This window comes from Leucopleurus acutus (genome assembly GCF_964270905.1).
Source record: "Leucopleurus acutus genome assembly, chromosome: 19".
Classification (NCBI taxonomy): Eukaryota; Metazoa; Chordata; class Mammalia; order Artiodactyla; family Delphinidae; genus Leucopleurus; species Leucopleurus acutus.
Window position 1 is genome coordinate 59,596,481 of NC_139161.1, and position 24,297 is coordinate 59,620,777.

At 57.5% G+C, this 24,297-nt stretch overlaps 1 protein-coding gene across 1 annotated transcript; it reads right to left on the reverse strand.

The window, feature by feature from the left end:
* Positions 1–540: 540 nt before the first annotated feature.
* Positions 541–22,903, reverse strand: ALKBH5 (alkB homolog 5, RNA demethylase). Its single transcript, XM_082861807.1, has 4 exons — positions 21,415–22,903; positions 13,361–13,441; positions 3,538–3,693; positions 541–2,747 (listed from the first exon to the last, which is right to left on the reverse strand). Exons 1-4 carry the CDS (start codon positions 22,182–22,184, stop codon positions 2,570–2,572), a joined length of 1,185 nt encoding a protein of 394 aa, XP_082717933.1. The 5' UTR covers positions 22,185–22,903; the 3' UTR covers positions 541–2,569.
* Positions 22,904–24,297: the final 1,394 nt, after the last annotated feature.

A 24,297-nucleotide genomic window follows, 5' to 3' on the forward strand; every position in this document is an offset into this window, starting at 1 on the left:
TAGGAAGAACCCAGGTCTGGCTTTATCACAGCTGCAGTGGAGAATCCCTCGCAGCTCCCCAGCCCTCCGCACGAGCCCCCATCCCGTGACCCAAGTCAGGGGCCCAGGCACGGTGTGGGTGACCTTTCCCTCAGCTCCAATGTCTCCTCTCCAGGGCATCCAGGGCCCTATCCGCCCAACCCCGTGGCTACCCCTGCAGGCCCAACTGGCCACAGACCCCAAGGAGGCTCTGCCCACCCCACCCCCACTTCACATCCTGTCACTGATTTGCAGGCCTGAGCCCTGGCCACTCACTTGCTCCCTCTGGACTCTCCCCTCCCTGTTAAATGGGGAGTTAAGTGGCTTGCCAGGTTTTCACAGCAAGAATTTGGCCAAGCAGACTGGCTCTGGGCACTGGAAATGAATGAGGGAGACTCTAGACCAAAGCCCCTGACCAGAACCTGGGAGCCAGGTCCAGGATCTGGAGGGACTAAACCCCCTGGACCCCACCCCTACTCTACCCAAACCCCTCTGCCTCAAGCCTGGATCTGCATCCACCGCTCTACCGTACTCATCTTGAGAGCAGGGGCTGGAAGGGTTTTGCTCACTATGGGGCCACAGTAAGGGCTTGGCCAGCATATAGCAGGAACTCCAGAATTTGTTTAATGAGCAAAACCACCTACGTATTGTCTACAGAGGCCAGGCCCTCTCCTGCCTTTGCTCGTGCTGTTCCTCCTCCACTGGCCCACAGCCTCTCTGATCACCCCAAGGAAGACGGGCTTCCAGAACTCAGCACAGTAGGATCCTGGCTCCTGTGGGCCCACGGTGCCCTGGGCACCTGGACATACGGCTTACGAAGTCCATCCTCCTTGCAGTTGGAGAAAAGACAGTGGGCGAGCCCGTCCTCAGCCCTGCGTCAGCAACTGCTCCTCTCCTCTGCGGCCTCGGTGGGCAATGAACTCTGCCCCCCCACCCCCTTCAGAGTTTCAGGGCAAAACAAAGGGATTAAGGAAGAACCAAAGGCAAGTCCTCTCTTACGACAGCATCAGACAACTGTTTCAAAATATATTAGATTTGGTTTTTATTGTAGAGCACACATATCAGGGCAAAGTGCTGCACACACAACTACAAATCATTTTTGGGAAAAAAGCTGTAAAAAAAAAAAACAAAAAAAAAACTGCAACTGCTTTAGTTATGCAGCCCCGACTCGAGGAATCCACACTGGCAAAGGAGCTCTGGCCCCTGAGAGGGGTTTCTTGATGGGGGCTGCCCCCCAGCTTTCTGCAGCCTCTTCTGTAAGACTAGCCCCCTGGGATGGTAGCAGCCTGGGGACTGGGAGGGCCTCTGCTCTCAGCAGGCCTGGGTCTTGGCCCTGGCTGGCAAGAAGACATTCCTAATGAACCCAGATCAGCAAAACCTTGCAGCCTTCAAGGATCTGAGCAGGAGGAAACTGCCGAAGACTTCACTTATTTTTTCCCTTTCATTATTATCTTTTAAAGGACCCTTCCTTCCCCAGCTCTCATGCCCCTGAGGCGGACGAGGCACCAACCCAGTCTGCAGGCCTGAGCTCTGGCCTTGGATGCATCCTGCAGGCGGACAGAGGGGGCGGGCAGCTTCCTATGGGGACTGACATAGGGAGAAGGCCCAAGGAGGGCCGATGGAGAAGAAAGGAAAGGGAAAGGAAAAAGCCAGGAGACCAAAGGAAAAAATGAAAACTCAGAACAAAAGAAAACAAAAACCCTACCACACACCACAACAATTTTCCATAGCCCAAACGCTAGACTCAGAAGGACACCAGTCCCTCCAGCTAGAAACAATTCCTAAAACTGCCCCAACACGGCAAGTCTAACTGTTCCACACAATCACACGTGTATGCTTAAAAGGAGCAACCCAGCAAAGAGGCAGGCTCCTGGCAAGAGGTCAGGACCACTGCAGCCGGCCCCTGGGCAGCCCAGGGACCCGTGGGCAGAGCAGGCCAGAGGGCATGCAGGAAGCCCGGGGTCTCAGCCAACTGAACAGCTCTGGGGCAACAGGGCCTGGCACTACCTAGGCCTCTGCCCGGTCATCCCTAACAATTGCTGCAGGAGGAGCGGGTATCTGCGGGAGCTGCTGGGGCCTGGAGAGCAAGTGAGGGGTGGGAGGGCAGCAGGCCCCCTGCAGAGCCGGCAAGACCTCAACCCATGGCAGACAGTGGGGGGAAGGGGAGGAGATTGAACTTCATTTACAACACTAAGAAGATTTACATTTAAAGCAAAACAAGAATTTTTCTAAACCAAAACATTTTGTTGCTTTTAAATAAACCCAGCCAGACACAGCCCCACGTGAGGACAGCTGCCCCCCACGCCTCCACTGGCCACTCCAGCGTGAGCTTCTGTGCCTACAGATGCCAACAGCCTTTCCATCCAGGAGGAAAACCAAGAACACGAGAACCAGGTCCTGGCCAATTCTGTTCTTCAGCCTTAACAGGCAACAAACCAAGGAAAAAAACATAAGAATCAAAAAAAGAAAAGGAAAGGAAAAAAACCCCTCAAAACGCAACAAAAGGAGGGGCAGCTAGTGAGGATCAAGCCGAGTCCCGGAGGCTCAGGCCTCAGTGCCGCCGCATCTTCACCTTGCGGGCGGGGCTGCCCGCCGCCTCCGAGCAGTCCTCCCCGGGCTCGTAGGACTTGCGCCAGTAGTTCTCCGAGCTGAGGCTGCCCCTCCGCCGGTGTGTGGGCAGCAGCACCGAGCGCCGGTTCTCCTCCTTGTCCATTTCCAGGATCCGAGGCCTGTGAGGGAAGGGGTGGGGGAGGCGTTACCCAGAGACTGGCCCAGGGCCACCCCAGTTCACCAGGTCTCCATGGAGGGGGGTGTGTGGCAGTGGCAGAAGCACTGGCACCGTGTCTTTCTTTGCCCAGCAGGTGCCAAGGGTCACCCCTCGTCTTTGAGACATTCCCCGGTTACCCTGTGGGGTCTGCTGGGCTCTGAGTCTGGTGCCCCAGGACACTGCCAAGGCTGCCGGGCAGAAGGCGGCTTTCCTATCACAGCCTCAAGCCCCTGCCTGGTTCTGGTATCCCCCTCGGCTTCTCAGTCCTCCCCCGACTCCCAGTCTCCCTCTCTGCTCACCAACCCCACCAGCCCTGAAACTACCAAGCTCTTACTGTCTCCGGCTCTCAGCCCATACGGCACCCCTGGCCCACACTGCCCCTCCCATACATCCTCCCCATCCTTCCAGCCTCAGCTTCAGCAGCTTCCTCAGAAACCCTTCTGAAACGGGCCCCTGCTCTGCGACCTTCCGAGGCCTGCACTTCCCTGCTAAAGTCCCATGTAACCCACCGGAGCGTGTGTCAGGGAGCAGGACCAGGGAAGGCGTGGGAAGGCACACAGCGTTCCCACAGGCGGATGGCCAGGGCTTAGTCGAGAATGCCACCAACCCCAGGGAACCAGACAGAAGGCATTGGAAAGGTGGACAATGCCCGGCTCCCAACCACCTACCCCAGGCTTCCCACCCATCTTGCCCTGCAGCCAGGCCGTGGCGCCTGCTTTGCTGGCCTGTGTTGAGGGACCGCAGCTGAGTACCTGTGGGCAGCATCAGGGTCTGCCTTGCGGTGGGACCGCTTGGGTTTCAGAGCGGGGTCCCTGTTGTTTCCGGACAGACGATCTGAGGCATAGCTGGGTGGTAACACGGAGCTACTCAGGGACTTTGTTTCCAACCGGGGTGCATCTAATCTCGTCCTGCAAAGGAAATGCACATGGGGTCACCAGCAGCCCTCTGGGGAGGGTGTGGCCCCACATTAGACCAATTCTTTCTCTGGCCGGGCTAGGTGGAGGCCAGCAGTCTCTGCTCTGAGGTTCAGTCTCCTCATGGTTCAACTAGGAATTGGTCCAGCTGACTTGCAAAGACCGCCCTTCCCAAGTTCAGGCTTAGGAGTCGGGAACGGGAACACTTCTGTTTGGAGTCTTCCAGTGACCTGCTGCCCCAGGGGAAGGATCCCAGGGCTCTCTCAGCTGGATGAGACAGCCCCATCTCACCCTCCTCCGGCCCAGAGATTCTCAAGGGACAGCTACTGCACCTGCCAGAGGACTGAGGGCCCCACTGGTGGGCACCAACACACTCCAACAGACACATCCACCCCTGCCTGAAAAACCAGACAGGAAGGTTCCCCTGGTCCAGGCCTGTGGAAGGACTGGAGGGGAACAGAGTAAGAGCTTCCCTACCCTTACACGGGGACACCAAGGCTGTGGTAGAGCCAGGAGGAGGGCCCAGACCCAATCCCACATTCACGCTTGGCTCTGGTCCCAACACAGCCACCTGGCAGCTTCTGCTGGTTCCGGGACACTGACCAAGCCAAGGCCAGAGGGCTTCTGAAGGCAAAGCCCCCACCTGGCACTTGGAACACACCAGTCAGTCGAGGAAAAGCGTTCAAGTATGGAGGGGGAAGAAGGGATGGAGAAACTGGGTAGGGGTAGCCCAGGGCAGCAATCCGAGTCCTTTAAGAAGTCAGGCCAGGAGGAAGCTGGCCTGGGAAGCCTCAAAGAAGCCCCAAGGCCTCTTGTGGGATACAGAAGCCAGCAAGTCAGGCCGCTGGCAGCAAGGGGCAAGAGAGAGGCCTGGGGCGGGGAGTGATGGGGGCGCAGCTGGCAGAAGGCCCTGGAGGCATCTTTCCCATGGGCTGCTGGCCACAGAGGAACAACTGGGTTCTGAGGAAGAAGGTGCTATGGCACCTCAAAGGACATCCTCACAAGAATGCTGGGGGAAGAGAGCAGACGGGGAACCCAAGAGCTGCCTTGGCTTCTTGGGAATGACTGCGCCCGGTCCTCATAACAGAAGGGAAGACTAGGTCAGTCAGGAGGGAAGGCACGTGTGCCGGGAAGTCCTGGGAGAAAAGTCTAGTCCAGGTGAGCCTCCAGGCCTCTTAGACAGGGAAGCCAGAAGGGCCCAGCTGCACTTACTGGCCCACCAGCCTCGGCTTCCACTCTGGGGACCCCAGGCTACAGGATACAGGACCTAGGAGCAACAGGAAGATCCAGCCCTGAGGCTGCCACTCAGAGTACGGGCTAGTCACCATCCCTTTCAGGGCCTGTCTCCCCATCTGAGCAAAGGCCTCTTTCAGTTCTGAGGGTCTAAGTCGCCCCCTTCAAGGCTAGGCTCCTTTCGAGGGGCGCTGGGAAGAGGTGGTGCTGGGCACCCCCAGACCTGAGGGTGGGAACCAGAATCACCGAAGCCCTGAGACCTCTCGTTGACCAGGCCAGGCCTCAGATCCCTGCGCTCAGAGCTCACACCAAATGTGACATGAGCCAAAAAGCTCGACTCAGAGGACTCCAGAGTCTGAAGCCTTGGGAAGGAAAGCGCCCCTCCAGCACTGCCGAGCCGAGCTGACCCGAAGACCCCGCAGGTGCCGGGAGCACACGCCCAGGGCAGAAAAGCCCGTGTGGGCAGGACCCGCGGCCCAAGACCGTGAAGTGGTTTCCTCGGGTGAGTGCGGAAGGCCAGAGAAGAGCAGCGCCACCAAGAGGAGAGCCTGGCCCACACACCTCCGGGGCTGGAAGGCACATCCTGCCACGCAGGCATGGCTGGCACACACTGAGCCCTGGTGGGGCCCGCCCTTCCTGAGCTGCTTGCGACTAGGGCGGCCGGCCCGGGCAGCCGGGGGCAGTGGTGGGGGCCCCTCGCTGTGGGTCCAGGACTGCTGCGGAGGCTGGGGAGACAGGTGGGACCAGCTGAGAGTGGACAGAAGCCAGGCACACAGACAGGCTCTGTGTCCCTCCAGCTGCCTGAGAGAAGAAGAGACGGAAGGCGCAGCTCCCCCCACAACAGCTCTGCTGTCAGGGCCAGCCCTCAGGGAAGGGGTGATCAGAAGCAGCCCCACCAGAAACTCAGCCTCCTGCACCCACTTTGGGGGCAGTAGGAGCTCTGGGGCCCGACACATTCCCTGGGGCTGTTACAAGTACATCTCAGAACATTGGAGGAGCTCTACTTTCGAAAAGCCACCAAGCTGCAAGAAGCCGGGCTAGAGCCAGATGCGCAGCCCAGAGCCCACCAGCAGTGTGCCTTCAGAGCACACCCCTCCCCTCTTAAAGGGCAGCCAACTCCCAGGGAGCAGGCCAGGATTCAGCAGACAGAGCCACAAGTTTGGAGGCAGGAAGCCCAGTTCTAGCAGTAAGGTCTGGGCCTGCGCCTCCTCGGGTGGTTAACAGGAACCAAGACCTTCCTTACAGATCTGAGCCAACATCCAGGGGTCACGGCAAGGCACCCCAGGTATGTCGGGACAGCCCCCAGGACAAAGCATGGACTGGTCCTAGGTACCGGGAAGCCGGAACCAAGGGAGGATGGCCAAGCATTAAGGTAACATTACCATGTGACCGGAGAGGAAGGGAGGAGACTGACTGTCTAGGGGCTGCCTTCTCGTTCCTTTATCAATCATGACTCCCGCGGAGAAGCTGCTGGGGCGGGGCGGGGCGGGGTGGGGGAGGGGGAGAGTGCGAAATCAGAGACCCAGTCACTGGCCTCAGCCACACAGCTGCTACCCCAGGATGCCCCTGAAGCCCAGGCAGGCTCTCTTCACCGTGGCAGAGCAGAGAGCTGTCCTGGCAGAGGCAGGCCATCGTTTCTGGGAGACGGGGAACCAGTCTGCACTTCAGGCCCCGCTGCTAACCACCCACAACTGCTGGTTCCGCCCTCCCCAAGCACCCTTGTACTACAAAGCCTGGCTTTCCCAATGGAGCGAGCAGGCCGGGCACAGTGAGGCAGGCCTGTCAGAGTACACTCCTCGCCTACGAGTGCCCTGGGCCCCAAGGTCTACGCTCCTGCCCCTCTAAGTATCACACTCCCCCACAGCCCAGACCCACACCCATCCCTCCTGCAACAGTACCGCCTCCCAGCTCCCACCAACACCACACGCTTCTCTCCAACTCCTGCCCTGCTCTCCCCGCATGGCAGTGCTGACACGGGTGCAGCAGCCTGCTACGGTCAGAGGAGCCTGAAGGACACCTGAGTGTATCACCCAAAGAAAGGGCACCCCAAGCACGTACATGGTCCTGGGCTCCCAGCAGACCTCCCCCGACCCAGGCCAACAAAACACCCAGTCCCCGAGGGGAGCCCCTCCAAATCGCCCAGCCTGGTTACCACCACGCCATCCATGCCACATGCGTGTAACCCAGGGCCCCCACAGACGCCAGCCAGACCACAGGATCAGGGTGCTCAGGGATCCCCCAGTTCAGGCCCTGGTAAGGGCTCACTGTCCTCCAGGACACCAGGAGACCTGACACTGAGGCTGCTTTCCCGCACCGGGGCTGCTGACCACCATGGCTCTGGGCTCCCCTTTCCTCATGCTGCACCTGACCGAGCACAGCCGTCCTTATCCCTACCCCTGTCCCATCGAGATCAGAGGGGGCAACGGTGAGGAAGGGCCGAGAAGCACACACAGCAGTCTCGAGTTTAATCATCTCCAGCATCCCAACGGCCCCAATTTTCAGGTAAGAACACAGGGCTCAGGTAACCAACTTGTATTCAGTAAAAAAGGGACAGAGCCAGGCCAGGAGCCCAAGCCAGTCACATCCCTGGCGGCCTCACCGCCTCCTTATTCCTCAGGCAGGTTGTGGATACACCCAATCTCTGGACTTCCCGGGAACAAAGGTGCGTAGTCCTTGGTACCGGGACAAAAACCATGGAGACACAAGCAGTGGCAGGCAGGTGTCCCGGTGGGGGCCATATCTCAGGCCTGGCCGGGATCAGGGAAACGAAGAGCTGAGGGACAAAGCCCAGCGCACACCCTCTGCTCATCCACACACACAGCCTTGCATTCGGCTGCTCTGCTTTCTGGGAGGGCCTCCCTCTGACCCCAGGGACCCCCGGACCGAATGACCCAGTAGGCCGTTTAGCTCAGCCTCCCACAGGCAGTCTCTCCTAAACAAGCCCCCACCTGCTGCTCCCAGGCCTCGGTCCTCCCCAGGGCCCTCCAGACCTCCCGCACAGCAGCGAGCACTCTGACGAGCTCCGACTGGGTCCCGCCCCGTCCGTCTCCACTGTGTTCCCCACTCGGGGCCTCTGTTAGGAACGGCACCTCCGCCTGACCTGTCCTTGCCCCTGAGTCTGTTCGAAGCCTGCCTGAGGCCCACACACCACCCCTGACTGCCTTCAGGCGGCACCTCTCTCGAAAGCATTCCCTGACCAGCCTCCAGTGAGGCGCTAAACCTTTACCTTCCCCCAAAGGTAAAGTGAATGAGAAGAGACCACACTCACCACTTTCCCAGCACCAGCACAGAGCCCAGCACACACCAGCTTTGGTTAACATTTGGCAAGTGACTCTCCAGCTGCTTTTCCAAACTTCAGCCCACTGTGAGCCAAGCTCCACTTGACCAGCGGCAAAGAAACAGGCTATTTACACCGCCTTGAGCCGTTTCCTCTGGTTAATCATGCAGGAACACAAGTCTCATAGGCCAACCCGATGCAGGCCTGGGGGCCTCCTGAACACCAAGAGATTGGGTGCCCTGGCCACCAACCAGAAGGCCCTGAGGGCCACAAGCCATCGCCTGATGCTGAAGTTTGGATCCAGTGCCTCCTTCCCCTCACTGCCCCTCCATTCCAGAGGCCCTCTATACTTCCCGCCTTCAAGCTCACCAATTCTGCCTGGCCAGCAGTTTCCAGCTCAGGAGCCAGAGCTACCAAGCGTGTCTCAACAAGCCCCCGAAGCTGCAGGTCGTCTTTTCGTTCGTGTTTGCTGGGCCCCAGTGGACACGCTCTGTGCTCCTAGGACAACGCTCACTCTGCTTGTGCTGTCTGAGCATGCGAAGTGCCCACCTACCACAGACCCGGCCCCGAGGGAGCGCTGAGTCTCCTACGTGCGCACCTCGGGTGCCTTGTGCACACGAGATGCTTCATGTTCCCAAGTCAGGAATCCCTGCTCAGAGATCACTCCAAACTGGCTAGAGAAGCCGAGGCAGTGAGCTGCCTGCTTGAACCCCTGTCCAAACAGAGTTCATACCCTCCACTCTCAGGGTTAATGTGTGGGAAGCACTCTACCCGGCGCCCAGCCCCTAGTAGCTGGGTGCTTGGCAGAGGGCAGCACACAAGGCCCTTAGAAGGCCGCCCGTCAGGGAACTGCAGGAAAAACCAAATACTCCCCCACCCCAATGACTGCCACACCTCAGAAGTTGGCCAGCCTCCTGGTTCTCTAACCAGTCATTTAAAACTTAAACCACACTTCCAAAAAAGTAGGTCCAGCTTCCCCACCAGGGGAACCAATGATTGACAAAGATGCATGCTGGGCAGCTTGTTCTGGATGGGCTGGGAAACAGCGACATTCCAGGAAGTTGGGCGTATTCAAGAGCTGACCAACCTGCAGCCGCAGCCTCACCCCACACCCTGGAGGGTAGCCCCCTACCGCTTAAAATACTCTCAGCCCCCAGCTCTCTACTGGCACAGCAGAGGCAAGAAAGCCCTTCTCTATGTAAGGCTCTGGGTTCTTCAACTCACAGCATCCGCCCTGGGGCAGGGCTCGGGGTGTTCCACTGTGCAAACCACCAAGGGCCACAAGACCCAACACCAGGAGAGCCAGGTTCAAGGCCGCACTCAGCCATTTACTGGTTGTGACCCCAAACAGATGACATTACACTGCAGCCTAGGGACTGCACCCCCGGGGAGGCTCTCCGAAGGTCACTCCCAGCGAGAAACTATGGCACCTCCTATGAAGACTCAGCATCATCCCCGTGCAAAGGAGCCGTGTTCTGCTGAGCCAGGCAGCACTTGACCGCCGCCCACCCGTTTCCCCCCACGAGGCCCTTAGAAAGACTACCGCAGTGCTGACCAGCCTGAAGTGGTGACAGAGGCCCCAGGCCCTCCCTCTGCAGCCTGTGCATCTACATCCAAACCTAAGAGAAGGCAGAGCTGGCTCCACCCTACCTGCCTACGAGGAGCAGGACCGGGCTCAGTGCCCAGGTCCCACCTGTCGGGATGTGGCCTCACCCAGGGACACAGAGTCAGCCAGGCACCCACCAAGGCCACATCCTTGACCCCTAGGCAGCGCCTGAGCCAGGATGCAACCCTTTTCATCAGGTCACCAGCTTGTCCTTCTGTACCTGGTGCTGTTCATCGACCGGAGCTGTCCTCCTCTGGACCGGCCTCAGTGCTGGGACTCAGATGAACACGGCTCTCCCTGCCCCCACAGAACACAGCTTTGGAACTCACAATGGCAAGTGTACAGGCTGTAACAGCAGGGGGTAGGGGGTGGGCTGAGAGAGCTACATGTATATGATGCTTCCTGCGTGTCAAGATGGTTGACCCTCGAGCCTTGAAGGACGGCTAGGTTAACCAACTTTCAGTGCGTATAATGTGGGTCGTCTGGGGGGTGGGTGTGGGTCAGAAGGGAAAGCATTCCCAACAGAGGCCACACTGCTGCAAGAGTCTGGGACATCAGTGCGTGGGCCACACTAGGAGCCGCAGGTAATTTAACGTTAAGTGGGAAGGAGACAACAGGGAGAACATTGAGGGAGGAGGCTGGATGGACAGGCAAAGTCCAACAGAGACCTTGGATTTTACTCTGCAGGCAAGAGAGCTGCCCTTGCCTCTGCTCTGGTCCCCTGGGTGGGCTGCCTACAGCTAGGCACTTCACCAGCTCAGCAGCCTAGGGAAGCTGCGGAGGTGGGGGCACCCATCCACTCCTTTCCAGCCCAGTCCCCGGCTGGCTCCTGGACCCACTCAGGGCAGAAGGTCAAAGAGCCCAGTCACCCACAACAGCCATTCTCCTCGGTCAGAACGCTACAGGGGCTCAGCTGGCCAAAGAGCTTCCGGGGTGAGCTGGTTAACAGTGTGCAGAGTCCTGGGGACTTCCCTGGTAGTGCAGTGGTTAAGAATCCGCCTGCCAGTGCAGGGGACACGGGTTTGAGCCCTAGTCCGGGAAGATCCCACATGCCGCGGAGCAGCTAAGCCAGCGTGCTGCAACAAATAGTAGCCCCCGCTCGCCGCAACTAGAGAAAGCCCACACGCAGCAACAACAAAGACCCAACGCAGCCATAAACAAATAAATAAACAAACAAACAACAACAGTGCAGAGTCCTAGCTCCACCAAGGAGCATCCGGCTCGGGCAGACAGGTACGGGAGCCAACGCTCGAGGAAGGAAACAGCCAGAAGAATGACCCAACACTCCAGCTCTGGCCACTTCCTCCTGCACCTCCAGTGAAGCTTTCCCTGGGATGAGCTATTATGAGGAGCTGGGAAGGAACACCTAGAAGGCGCTGCTCTGGTTCTACTCCCCCCCACCCTCATTCCTGCCCCGGGTGGGCCACCTGGTCTCTGGCTGCCGCTGGAGGTACCAGGCACACCTGACAAGAAATGACTGGGAAGGAAAGGCCAGAAGGGAGCAACACATTGGGCTGCCTCACTTCTGGGTCCTGGGTTTTGGACTGTGCTGGGAACCACAGGAAAAGCAAGCGGAAAAGCAGATAAAAACCTTTCTTCTGATGGATTCTGGGAATATTCTTAGGCTAGAGGAGAAACGCTGCCAGGCTGACCACTGACTGGAGTTCCCCTAGGTGCCCAGCGCCCTGCCTGCACCGCAGGACTGTCCCACAGGTCTGGGTCATCTCCATTCTACAGATGATAAAACAGACTCAATGTTCTGACTTGGCAAAGCGGCAGGGCCATGCCAAAGAGACATCACCACCACAATGTACTGGAGCTCCGGACCCAAAGGGCCAAGATGCAGAAGTGATAAATTGCAATTAAAAAGATGACCAGAAAAAAAAAAAAAAAAAGATGACAAGCCAGGGCTTCCCTGGTGGTGCAGTGGTTGAGAGTCTGCCTGCCGATGCAGGGGACACGGGTTCATGCCCCGGTCCGGGAAGATCCCACGTGCCGTGGAGCGGCTGGGCCCGTGAGCCATGGCCGCTGAGCCTGCGCGTCCGGAGCCTGTGCTCCGCAACGGGAGAGGCCACAACGGTAAGAGGCCCACGTACCGCAGAAAAAAAAAAAAAAAAAAAGATGACAAGCCAGAGAATAAGGATGTACTTAAAAAAAGAAAGAGCTCCCAATGGCCAAAGCTGGGACAAGCTGAGCACAGAACAGACACCACAACTCCACACTGATGTCAGGAATGAGTGAACGAAGAAATAAACAAGTGGGGGACAAGACACAAAATCTCCTGTGCAGAAGGATTCCAGGCAATCTCTGTGGCGACTCCGCCCTCAAAGAAATGGCACTCCGCCCTCAAAGAGGTGGCGCTCACCCCCCACTCCTTACACGTGTGCCGCTCACAGCGACGTCCCTCCTGGGAGGACAGTGTGGACAGGGGGCAACAGTGATGAACGCAGCCTCAGCCGGGCGCTCAGGGTCAGCGTTGACAGTGGAAGGTCTTGCGTCCTGGACGTGACGTGAGGAGAACTGCGCTGCCCCTCTGCGGTCTCCTCCCCAGACCCACAACCCCGGTGTAACCATGAGGCAACACCCCAACTGAGGGACCTTCCACCACACACCTGGCGGTCAGTGTTACCACGAATAAGGCAAGTCTGAGAAAGTGTTACAGCGGAGAGGAGCTAAGGTGACACGACAACTGCACATCCTGTGGGGTCTGGGACAGAAAAGGACGTGAGGAGAAACTAGGGAAATGTGAGTAAAGGATGGACTCCAGTTAACCGTCTCGGATCAGTATTGGTTCCGTGACTGTGATGAACATACCACACTGATGTGAGACATTACTAGGAAGGGGAACGGAGAGCTCTCTGCTATCTTCACAACTTTCTGTAAACCTAAACCTGTTCTAAAAAATAAAGTTTACTTAAATTTAAAAAAAAAACAAATAAGGCAAGCTATAGGACATCCTGCTCCAGCCTGGGTCTAGGCACTGTCCTGCTCACTGACGACTACACGAGCCTGGGCAATCAGCCAGCCTTCTCAGGACCCCTGCCTCAAGGCAGGATTGTCTTGACCCAGCGTCCACGTGGTCAGTCCATTCACCTCGTGAGCAGAAAAAAAAGAAGTGCTGGAGATGCCAGGATTGGCAATGTTGGTCAGTGCGTCCCTGACCCCCTGGCCAAAGAAGAGGGACAGCCACAAGCCATGCGCCTGCTCAACACGCGGCCAGCCACCCACCTACATCCCCTGTCCTCACCCCCTGCTCCTCTCAGAAGTGAAAACCCAGGCATTTTTAAAGCAAGCTGCTGAGGCACAATCTAAAAATACTCAGTGAGAAGCACACGTGACAAATCAGAACCAAGGAGGAAGGAAAAGGAAGAGGTGGGGGGAGGCAAGGCCTGGAAGAATGTCCCCCAAATCCTGTCTCAAGACCCAGCCCACAAACACTGGGAGCGTGTGCTTTTGCTCAGCCCTCGTGCTGAGGGCTATTGACAGAGGAACCCAGACCTCCACCTGCAGTCAGGTCTGCAGGAGCCAGACACCAGGACACTTACTTCCTGAGGATGATGACTGCTCTGCGCTCCTTGATGTCCTGAGGCCGGATGCAGTGAGTGATTTCATCAGCAGCATATCCACTGAAAAGAAACACAGAGCACGTGAGCATGGAGAGTAGATGGACAACCAAAGATCCCCAGGGTTACGGAGACAGAAATAGGGTCCCGGTCTTAACGGCCACCCTCCACCCCATTACGTGACACGTTCAAGGATCTACGTGGGAGGAAATAACGTGTTAAGTTCCAGGATGCTTTTGCCCAGAAACCACTGAAGGGAAAACCTGGGATGAGGTAAAAGCAGGTCTTAAAGCAGAAGCAGAAGCAGGAATCTCCTTGCACAGGCCAGGAGCCCTTCTTTCAAAGGGTCCCCAAGAGGGCACACCTTTAGTGGCTTTGGAGGCCGATGGAGTGACTCAGGCCAGACCCTGGGGAGAAGATAAGAACTGCATCTCCCCCTCCCCCACCCTTGGGCTGGCAGAGGAGGCCAAGGCAGACACTGACAGCACTGAGTCACCAGAGAGAACTAAGGCTGCAAGGTTCAAAAAGAGAATTTGTCTACTTGGAAAAAATGCTTTCAAACACCTTCATTTTGGGGGATCCAAAATCTTGAAGACAACTGTGTTTGGAATATTTTAAGAATTCCCATCACACTCAAGTATCTATTTATTTTCTTCATCAAGTTACATGATTTTGAAAACTGCTCAAACCAATGAATGTGGGTAGACGGCTGTCCTCTTCACAGCTAATGTCTCTCCGATTTGAAACTCTGGAAGCAAACTCAGCTCCCTGAGTACAGGCCCTCACTGGGAGCCTGGCAGCCATGAGGCACTCCCACCCCCCACTAAGCCCTCCACTGAGCCAAGGCAGCTCCGCAGCCACAGGCCTCCTCCCCCTGCTCAGGTTCCCTGGCTGCCACCGGGGACCACCAATCTTCTCTATGCAGCTGCTAATCAGCTCCTTCTCAAGGGCAGCTGTGAAGACGTGGATGGAGCAATGGTCAGAAACACCACAGGCCTGGGAAGGACTCCTCAAAATGGCCAGGCTGCCCCCACGTGGGCAAGAACTAGATGCAAGAGCGAATAAAAAGTCCTAGAGAGAAGTACCTCTGATTCAGAAATCTGATTTGGGGCCATGTGGAGGGCGGAGAAAAGAGCTCTTATTTTAGGGATTTTCCCCTTTGAGCTGCTCCTCGACCAGAGGTTTTCAATTTTCTCTGTAAATAACAGTCCCGTGAGATAACTACGGACAAATGTCCACAGTCAAATCAATCTGGAAATATTGATGAGTTTAAGAAAGCACTGGTATGTTAAAGGACCTGAGAATTACTACAGCTGACTTTAACTGAGCACTGACCAAGGAACCTTCTCTCAAACAACACCTATTAACATCTGCAGGCGGGAGTTCCCTGGTTGTCTAATGGTTAGGATTCAGCGCTTTCACTACAGAAGCCTGGGTTCGATCGCTGGTCGGGGAACAATCCCACATGCCGCGTGGCATGGCCAAAATACAAAAAAAAAAAATTTAGGGACTTCCCTGGTGGCCCAGTGGTTAAGACTTCGCCTTCCAATGCAGGGGGTGTGGATTCGATCCCTGGTCAGGGAGCTAAGACCCCACATGCCTCATGGCCAAAAAACCAAAACATAAAACAGAAGCAATATTGTAACAAATTCAATAAAGACTTTAATAAATGGTGCACATTAAAAAAAAAAATCTTTAAGAAAATATCTGGAGGCCCAGTGAGAAATGCCATACAGGGATCGAGGAGTTGAAGAGACCTGGGTTACAACCTGAGCTCTGTCACCTTAGCTGAGTCACATGCTGGGCCAACTGCAGGGACAGCAGTAGATTCTCAGGTGTTCATGTGGTGCTGCTCTGTGCTCTGTCACTTACGACATTCCTTTGTGGTGACTAACGATGAGACTGTTAAAAGGGTCAGTGCTCCTGCTCCTCTCTTCTAGGCAGAACTACAGTTATATGTCTTCCTGGTTAGCACCCCTGGAGAAGAGCAGTGGGAGGCCCACCTGCAGGGCTACCATGAGAATTCAGTGAGACAATGCAGGGTGCCTGGCACCCCCATTTACTGAGCACGTGACACAAGCCAGGCGTCCTGGACAACCTTCATCCAGGCTCCCCCTGCAGCAGAGGCCTCCTGAGCCCCCTCCCAGGGCTAGGAGCTCTAGAGCTTATCCTATGCTCTCTCTTGTCACTCCACATTAGGGGAGTGCAGATCTGGGCTCCAAGACAGTCCCATACTAACACGGGACTTTGCCAAAGAGTGAAGTCCAGTTCCCCAAAGGCAATCCAAGGCATATTTCTAAGGCCTAGACCTGCAGTACCGGTTGCAGGCAACCTTCCTTACTGTTAACGAGTGTTACTAATCTGTCTGACTTGGCTATAGGACCTGCCAAGGGCCCTGACTTCCCATCTTCAGCAAGGAACTGCATCCTGTAACACAGAAGCAGCAGATCCAGACGCTGGTCAAATTTTAAGAGCCCCCCACCTCCCAAAGTGCTCCAGAACAAAGAGCAGGTCATGCCAGGTTCCTGTCCCCCAGCCCAGGCCTCAGAAGAACTAGTGCAGAAGCAAGACCACACGGGCCCACAGAAATGACCATGGCGCTCACTGACCCCCACCTGAAGAACTCACTGGCACTGGTCTTCTAGAACTTCCTGGCAGCTACGACACAGCCTACTGACCCCGTCCTCAGTATCAAGCTCTGCTGGGAGTGGGAGGCTCCAAGTCCTATCAGAGGAAGCTCTTCTGTCCAAACTTCAGCAGAAAGTGTCCAACAGAGACCACAGAGGATTATTTACTGCTAAGGAACTTACTTGCTACAAGACAAACTGTTTGAAAGTGCCAGTCTGCCAGCTTGAAACTTAATATACCCTGGGTCCAGGCCTAACCTTGGCATGAAGAAAAGTTCCAGTGCCTCCTCCTCTTTTGTTCTCACAGGGAAGGGAGAGGGGAAATACCTGAGGCTGGTACTGCCCTGCACTGAGCCCAAGCACCGCCCCCCCCATGCAGCAGTGACTAGTGTGCCGCAAGCACCCAGAGCAAGAGCCTGGCTGTCACCCACCACACTATGCCTTAGAGTGACTCTTGAAAAGTCTCCCCTCTCTTGGGAAGCTCTGCCCAACTCCCCAGGCTGGGTTCCGCCACACCACCTACCCAACCCTCTCTGCTACTGCAGTTCGGCCTTGTGGCAACTGTCTTCCCTACAAGACAGAGCTCTGCAAAGGCCTTACTCATCTCTGCATACAGCAGACGCTAGATGACGTGTGTGTGTCGAGGTCAACGTTCCTACTGCTGTGAAGACTCAGTTTCTGCATCTGCAAAACACAGACTGCAGCAAGTCCTTCCTCAGAGGATCAGGTGCAGGTCAAATGAGGAGTCTGGAAGACTCTTTATAAGGGGCTGTGCAGGACTACACACCTCTCCTCTAGGGGACAGCCTTGGAGACGGAATTATTAAGGCACAGTTCCAAGGTGGCCGCCACTCCCCATCTACTCTGTGCCCTGCCCAGAGCAGACAGAGCCAGAGATGGAGGGCCTGGCCGAGATCACCAGGACTGCCTGGCGACACCTCCCTCCAGTGGGGGCACCTGCTCTGGCAGCCCCCATGAGCCTGCCTCACCCCCGAGAGGCCTACAGGACCTCACTTAGGATTTGGGGGGCAGCAGGCCAGCCACCTGGGCACAGGGGCAGAACTGTGACCTCAGACTCAAGTTATAATCACACCTGAACCTCCTAGAAGACACATGGCCTAACACGATGAAGCAGTCCTGGGGTTTTCTGAACCCAGAAGGAAGAAGGCCAACCTGCTCCAAGTCCCAATTCTGTACACATCGAAGTATAAACACAAAGCAGCTGAGCACAGAGGCAGCTTGTTTCCAGACACTTCACCAAAACCTCAGCCTTCGGTCACGTGAAAGACAATCAATCTTTGCTAACAACTCTAGGACTTCAACAGCCCCATTTTGCAGAGGCAAACTAAGGCCCAGAGAGGTTAAATAACTTGCCCAAAGTCAAACAGCTAAAGTGGTGGCACTGGAACTCTAATCAAACTCTCGGTTTCAGTGTCTATGCTACACTGGTTTTTGTTTTTTGATGGGAGTGGCGGTGGGGAGAGGTAGGTAACGAGGAGTAGGAAGAAAAGCCCATCTGTGTTTCCCAGTGACAAGGTCCAATCTGTCGTGGGGGCCTCACCGACCTCAGCAAAGGATACAGGTATTCCAACCACCTCCAGGGAAAAAGTCCGCAAAGATGAGCCCATGCCTCCAGCGAGTTAGCATCATATCCCAGTAACAGCAGCACACCAACGGCCCAGCCAAGAATGGCCAGCCAGCCCTGAAACTTTTATGGCCTATTTATTTTCTGCTTTCTCTGACCTTCATGACTAAGACCGTCACTAGCCTGCTAGCTTCCTTTCCTTTGCTGCCCTCTGCCTTCTTCTCACGCCTGGCAGAACCAAGGCCAGCCAACACCCCGTAGCCCAGCTCCTCCTGAGAATAAACAGCCCTGACTTCATCCTCAAGTTCCTCCCCCTCTCACGGAATCAGAAGATTCCACACAAGAGATGTGGCCCAGACCTATCTGCCCTACATTCCTAACTATTTTAAGCCAGAAAGCTAAATTTTGCTTTCAACCAGCTGAACATGATCAGTCCTTTGCCCAGAACTGAAGGGGTGCCCGCTCCACCCAGTATCAACTGCTATCTGGAAGTCACAGGCTGCGCTCACCACTGCGTGGTCTCATGGCTGGGCGATACAGTAATTTGCAGACAGGTGGCTAAGGCCTGGCTCTTTGGGCATGTGGCCACCGCAACCACAGACCACTCAGCAGTGATTAAAAATAGCGGCAAGTATGCAATTAGCCTCGAGGTAATTATTCCAATTAATCCATCTGAAATCTGTTTTAATCTGCCACCTACCATACAGGGAACAGGAAAAGGAATACAAGATGAACTGATTTAAGAAGAGATAAAAAAGATTTATTTCTCTAGAGAACAGCATTAAGACAGGACCCACTCAGGCCCAGCGTGGAAAGGTTACAGGAAGACAACTCCCAGCGGGCTTGGAAAGAAGTCTGAAGCACTTCCAGAAGGGTCTGCTCTGGAGCTGCTCTAAATGCCCACGTCCGGACACTGCTGAGTCAATGTTTGCCACACACTGAAATGCACGCTGACAACTATTAAATATAAAACTGTATTCCTGCCATAGTGCCTTGGACGGGTACAGACACCACTGCCATCAACAACACAAGTCTGAGTCAGATGAGAACTACTAGAACCCCTGCCCACCTGTAGAGAACCACTGTGTTCATCAGCCCCTTCCATCGGCAGCCTTACAGCTCATCACCTCTGCGCTGGGATACTTACCAGGAAGTGAAAGCAAGCATCCCCTCTTACCAGCTCAGGGAAGAGCCCGAGCAGGACTTGCACAGAGGCAGCACTAACATGCAGGTGTTCACCCACCTGCATAGCAAGTGAGCTCAGAGAGCTAAGTGAACAGGTGCTGGAGAACTTAAATTAGCGGGGGTGTCCGGAACCTGAGAGCAGTAGCTCTCCCCTGGGGGACGTTTCACCCCTGGGAGACACGTGGCAGTGTCTAGAGACATTTCTGGTCGTCACAGAAGGTGCTTCTGGCATAGCGGACAGAAGCCAGGGATCCGGCTAAACGTTCCAAGAGGCACAGGACAGCCCCCACAAGGACTGCCCACACGTCAACAGGACTGCGGCGGAGAAGCTCTGCTCTAGAGCTTCACCGAGGCACGCCACACCAGAACGTCTACCTCAGGTCCAGGCTGGCTCTGAGGACTAGTAAGGAGCTCCAGCTGCCTCTAGTCGGCACCTACCCCTCACCTACCCCTCATGCGCTCCCCTCCGCCCGCACCTCTGCTCGGCGGCTCACTCCCAGTCACCTCCTAGCCCCCTTCAAGTTCCTGAAAACCTCCAAACTCCACAGTGGAGTAAGACGTCCCCCCCCAGTGTACTCCTGCGGTTACCTTCCTGGGCTGTAACTAACTGTCTGTGGCCTCCCCCGGGCCGTGAACTCTGTGAAGGGAAGAGCCATGTTTAAGGCTCCCCCAAATCCCTAGCCCCTTCCCCGACAAGAGAGCAGGGGAGCACGAAGTGGCTGTGTATGGTCGACCCTGTGCCAGGCCCTCTGCTAGACTCCGAATCACCACCTTTAGCTCTAACAGGCCGTGGAAATTGCCATCACCCTATTTACAGATGGAAAAGCCAGCTCAGAGGACGCCCACAAGGTCCCAAAGCAAACGAGAGGAGAGCTGGGTTCAAAGCCAGGGGCAGCACTTTTCAGGACGTGGCCGAGCCTCCCACACTGACCCCTCAGCCAAGTCAGAATCCAGGAGGAAGGGACTGGGAAAGCCTCGGGACTTCACCACTCTAAGGCAAAGATGAAGAGCGTTTTCCTGGTGATGCAATCCCGCTGCTGATCGCTAACAGACCTGCGCTTTAGGAACCCGAAACCTCTCCTCAATACAGGGTGTGCGTGTGTGGGAGGGAGGGGGCTCTGCAAGTCACAGACTGCCTCTTGTGGCCCCCCCTTTACACATCGGGCCACTGCCAGACCTCCTGCTGACAGCCCTGAGGACCTGTGATGATGTGGGAAACCAGTATCCCGTTAGGAGAGCAATTGGCCCTCGTGCGAGAGACCCCTTTAAGCACGGAGAGCCCTTCGATGAAGTCAGACACCAAACTGCCTTACACGGCAGGCCACTTGGGAGAGTGTGCCCATCTTAAAGGGCTCTGCCAAGACATCCATCTGGAGCACCACGTAGATCTGAGGAGAAGCCGGGAGCCCACGTGACAAGGGGGTACCTGAGAGGTACATGGCCTCTAGACTTCGACGCATAAGGAAGCCGAAGTACTGCTCCTGCTGCCACTGACTTCGCAAACTGCCCCCTCAGGAGACATGGTGGGCACCACACAGCTCTGCTGCCATTCCCAGATACGGAGGCAGCCTCAGCTGTTCCCCTCAAATGAGACAGAACACTTGCCTCAGGGCACTGAGAGGGCTCCCGGGACCCTGCTTCTCCCCGTGACCGTGGCCTACGGCACTGACCGAAATTCAGAGGTTAAGCTGCTCACAACAAAAGTGCAGTGCCTGCCGATCCTGTACTAGAATTTGGTGGTCAACCAAGCTGCTCGGAACAGCTGCAATCTAGATCTCCTAAGAGGTTTTGGGGATTACTGAAGTACATCGTTCGATTTACTTGCTTCAGGGCTGGAAGCAGGGAGCTTCCAAGTAAATTTTCTGCTTCATATAAACAGCAAAGGTGTTGCAGCAGGCAATCTTCTCTGAGGGCCAGGGCACTGAGCTAACTCTCAGCAGGTTCTGGGGCTGAAAATAGGCCAAGAGCCTAAGATCTGCTGAACAGCTACAAAGCCTAATACCAGGAAAAGAGACAAGCTTTATTTTGTTTCATATGGTCCTGATTACAGGTAATGCATCTTACAAAGGACCAATGGGCTCTTCTGCAGCCAAGAGGGACTGAATTTTAAGTTTGCTGCACTCTATTCCTGGTCCAACCCCTGATCTGTTCAACTCCAGGGAAGCCACTCCCCCTCCTGGGAATGGAGAACGTGTATCAATTAACTACGCTCAAGAGCCTTCCTCTGTGAGGATCTCCTCTCTTAAAGGAATCCACGAACATGTTCTCTGTTAAAAAGACCAAGAATGGCAAGTTGGAAAGACTTTTAGACGGTAATGCCAGCTAATTTTTTTAAAAACACAGACTTGGAAATGGAGGCCCAAAATGGAAGTGACTTGCTCAAATCACGAAGGTAAATGAGACTCCGAAAACCACCCTTCTAGAAAGATGCCTTTAGATTAGCTCTGGGTCAAGTCTGCGATCTCGTCAAGTCTGCCCACGGGATAGAAAATTCTAGCTCAGCTCCCTGTTTTCTTACTGCCCGCGTTTTAAACGCAGACCCCTTTCCCCGCCCCCCACCCCCGCCCCGCAAACAGAAGCCTGGGTCAGAAGCGGAAAGCGCGGGCTCCTGGGGGCCGCTCCCTCCTCCTAGGCGGTTACCTGAGCACAGTCACGCTCCCCCTGCGCACCGGCAGGGAAAGCACGGGCTCCGACACCCGGATAGGCTTGAACTGGAACTTGCAGCCGAAGCACAGCGCGGAGTCGCTGAAGAAGGACACGGACACGATGGGGCGCTCGAAGATGTGGATGGGGTCCACGTGAGACACGATGCAGCCGCCGGGCTGGTAGTCGTTGATGACGGCGCTGTTGACGAAGCCCTCGGGGATGACGCGGTGCTCCACCAGCTTCTGGATCACCAGCTGGTGCACCCACTCGGGGATCTCGTCCACGTCGCCCGGCGGGTAGAGGCGCTCCTGGCCGGGTCCGCGCTTCTGCAGCTGGGCGCCGTACGTGTAGCCCTCGCCGAAGAAGTACTTGTTGCGCAGCGGGGCCCGGTCCACCGTGTGCTCGTTGTACAGGCCCTTCTCGGCGCGGGACACCACCTCGTCGATGCGGGCCTCGATCTTGGCGCACTCGTCCTGGCTGAACAGGCGCATCTGGCGGATACCGCTCTTCACCTTGCGCGCTTCCTCCTCCTTCTGCAGCTGCTGCTCCTCGAAGTCGCTGCGCTCGGGGTCCGAGTCCTCTGGGTACTTGCGCTTGGCCCCGGGCGCCGCGTAGGGCTCGGCCGCGGCGGCGGCGGCAGCGGCGGCGGCCACTGCGGCGGCGGCGGCGGCCGCGGCCTCCCGACTGCCCGCCTTGTAGTTGTCCCGGGACGTCATGGACTTGAGCTTCTCCCGCAGGTCCGTGTAGCCGCTGGCGGCCGCCATGGTCCACGCCGCTGCTCTAGGGCCCTCCGCGGCGGGCGGGGCGGCCGGGCATGGCTCTGGGGGACGCGCCCGGGCCCCGGGCCGCAGAGGCCCTCAGCGCCAGGCCCGCGAGCGAGGCCGCGCCGCCCAGCAGGGGCGTCGAGGGGCGGCGGGTCGGCCTCAGGAGCGGCGAGTCATGCGGCGACGGCGACGAGTCTCCCTCCTCCTCCGCCTTCTCCGCGTCCCGGGGGGCAGGGGCGCCGGCAGGGCCTCATGCCGCGCAGGGCGGCCGCGGAGGCTCGGCCCGACTCCTGGCCGGACCCTCGGACGCCCGGCTCGGCCCGCACTTTAAAGCGCTCCTCACGACGTCACGGCCGCCCGCCCGACGTCCGCCAGCGCCTCTCCTCAGCGGGCGGCTCCGCGCGCAGGCGCAGTACGACCGGCCACGGCGGCTCCGCGTGCAGCGAGCATGCGCGCGCCTGCGGCCGGGTCAGCAGAGGGGCCGGCGCACGCGCAGACGGGGGCCGTCCACCGCCCCTCCCCCACCCACTGAAGGGCTCCGCGAACGCCCCAAACAGCAGCCTGCCTCCTGTCCGCGCCTCCCCCGCGGCCGTAGGGCTCCCTCCACGGGGGTGCGCTCACGCCGTCAACGCTGTCGCCACGCTACGTCACGGCATCGTCCGAACGCCCGAAATCGCCTCAGCCCCCAGCGCGCAATCACCGGGGAACCGACACAACCCAGCCTGCCCGGTCACCGCCCCCTTGGCGCTTCCACTTTTGTCACTGGGCCACCGGCCACGCGCCGGGCAGGCCCAGACGGCAGCTTCCGGAAGCCGGTTGGCGCGCATGCCTGTCAATCCGGCGGTCGCCTTGGCTACTGCGTCCGTCCCCTAATTAGCGGCGGGCGGGCCGCGAGGACCCCTGAAGGGTGACCGGGTGGCTAAGGGAGTGCCTGAGTGGAGACCAGACCGCAGCGAAGCGCTCAGGGCGCAAGGATACGCTCAGATTACGGCGCCGAGAGCCCCGGCCCAGCCCCCGGCCCGACGGCTGCTGCCACAGACACCGCCCCCTCGCCGCCGCCCGGCGTGTACGTTGTCCTAGTCACGTCCCGGCGGCGGCGCGTGCGCGGCCCTCCTGGGCCGGGCGCTCCCGGGACGGCGGGGTGCTGGGGACGGCAGCGCGGGCTGCGGTCCTCGGAGTCACTGCCCTCCCGGGCGCCCAGGCCTTTGTTCAGACCCTCCCGGCCCCTGACGGCGGGGCCTGCACGCGTGGTCACGCTCCTTGGTCCCTGTCCCTCCCACCCGTTCCTTAACTGTGGTTTTTGGAGGCTCGGCTCACCCCTCTAGCAGCCTCCCCAGATTCTCACTGGGATGAAATGCATCTTGGGTTTCGTGGCCTCGCCACCCTGGCCGTTATGTCCCCAGCCCCTGCGCCCTCTCCACCCACCGCCCCCGGCTGGTCGGAGCTTGAGCTCCAGACCCTGCTACCCAACAGACGTGGGTTTGGACCTTGACCTCCTGACGGGCTGTAGGACCCCGGACAAGCTCTGTAAAACGGGAATGAAATCCGTTCCCATGTGCGGTGGGTGTGAAGATGAGATGAAGTCCTGCATCCTGTACGTTAAGCAGAGAGGACCACTGGCCTCGAGTGTGGGCCTGTTTCCACGTCCTAAATTAGGGGACTACCGGTCCCTGGTGGGTAGTGGGGTCTGTCATGGGGCCACAGAAAGTCCAGGCCAGCAGGGCCTGTGGTATGGGGAAGCCTGGACACCTGGGACCCTGGCCCTGACCCTCCCTTCCAAGCAGCAGCAGGTGCAGGGGAAACGGGGCAGGCGTGAAACCCGTAGGGAATCGGCTCCTGCCCTTTCCTGACCCAGCCTGGTGGGCACCGCTGGTGGTGGCGGCAGGAAGGCAGCTGCAGGTGGTGAGAAGGTGGCCAGTGGGCAAAGCCAAGGTCAGGCGGCTGGGCTTGGGCCCCAGTCCTGCCTGGGCAATTCTATGTGAACGCCCGGTCAGGGCCCCGTTGCCTGCATATTGGCAGTTTGGCTACGAGAGCTCAGGCCCTTCAGAAGCCCAGCGCCCACCTCTCAACGGCCCTCCAACCGGGGGCATCGGACTCTGCACGCACACCTGGT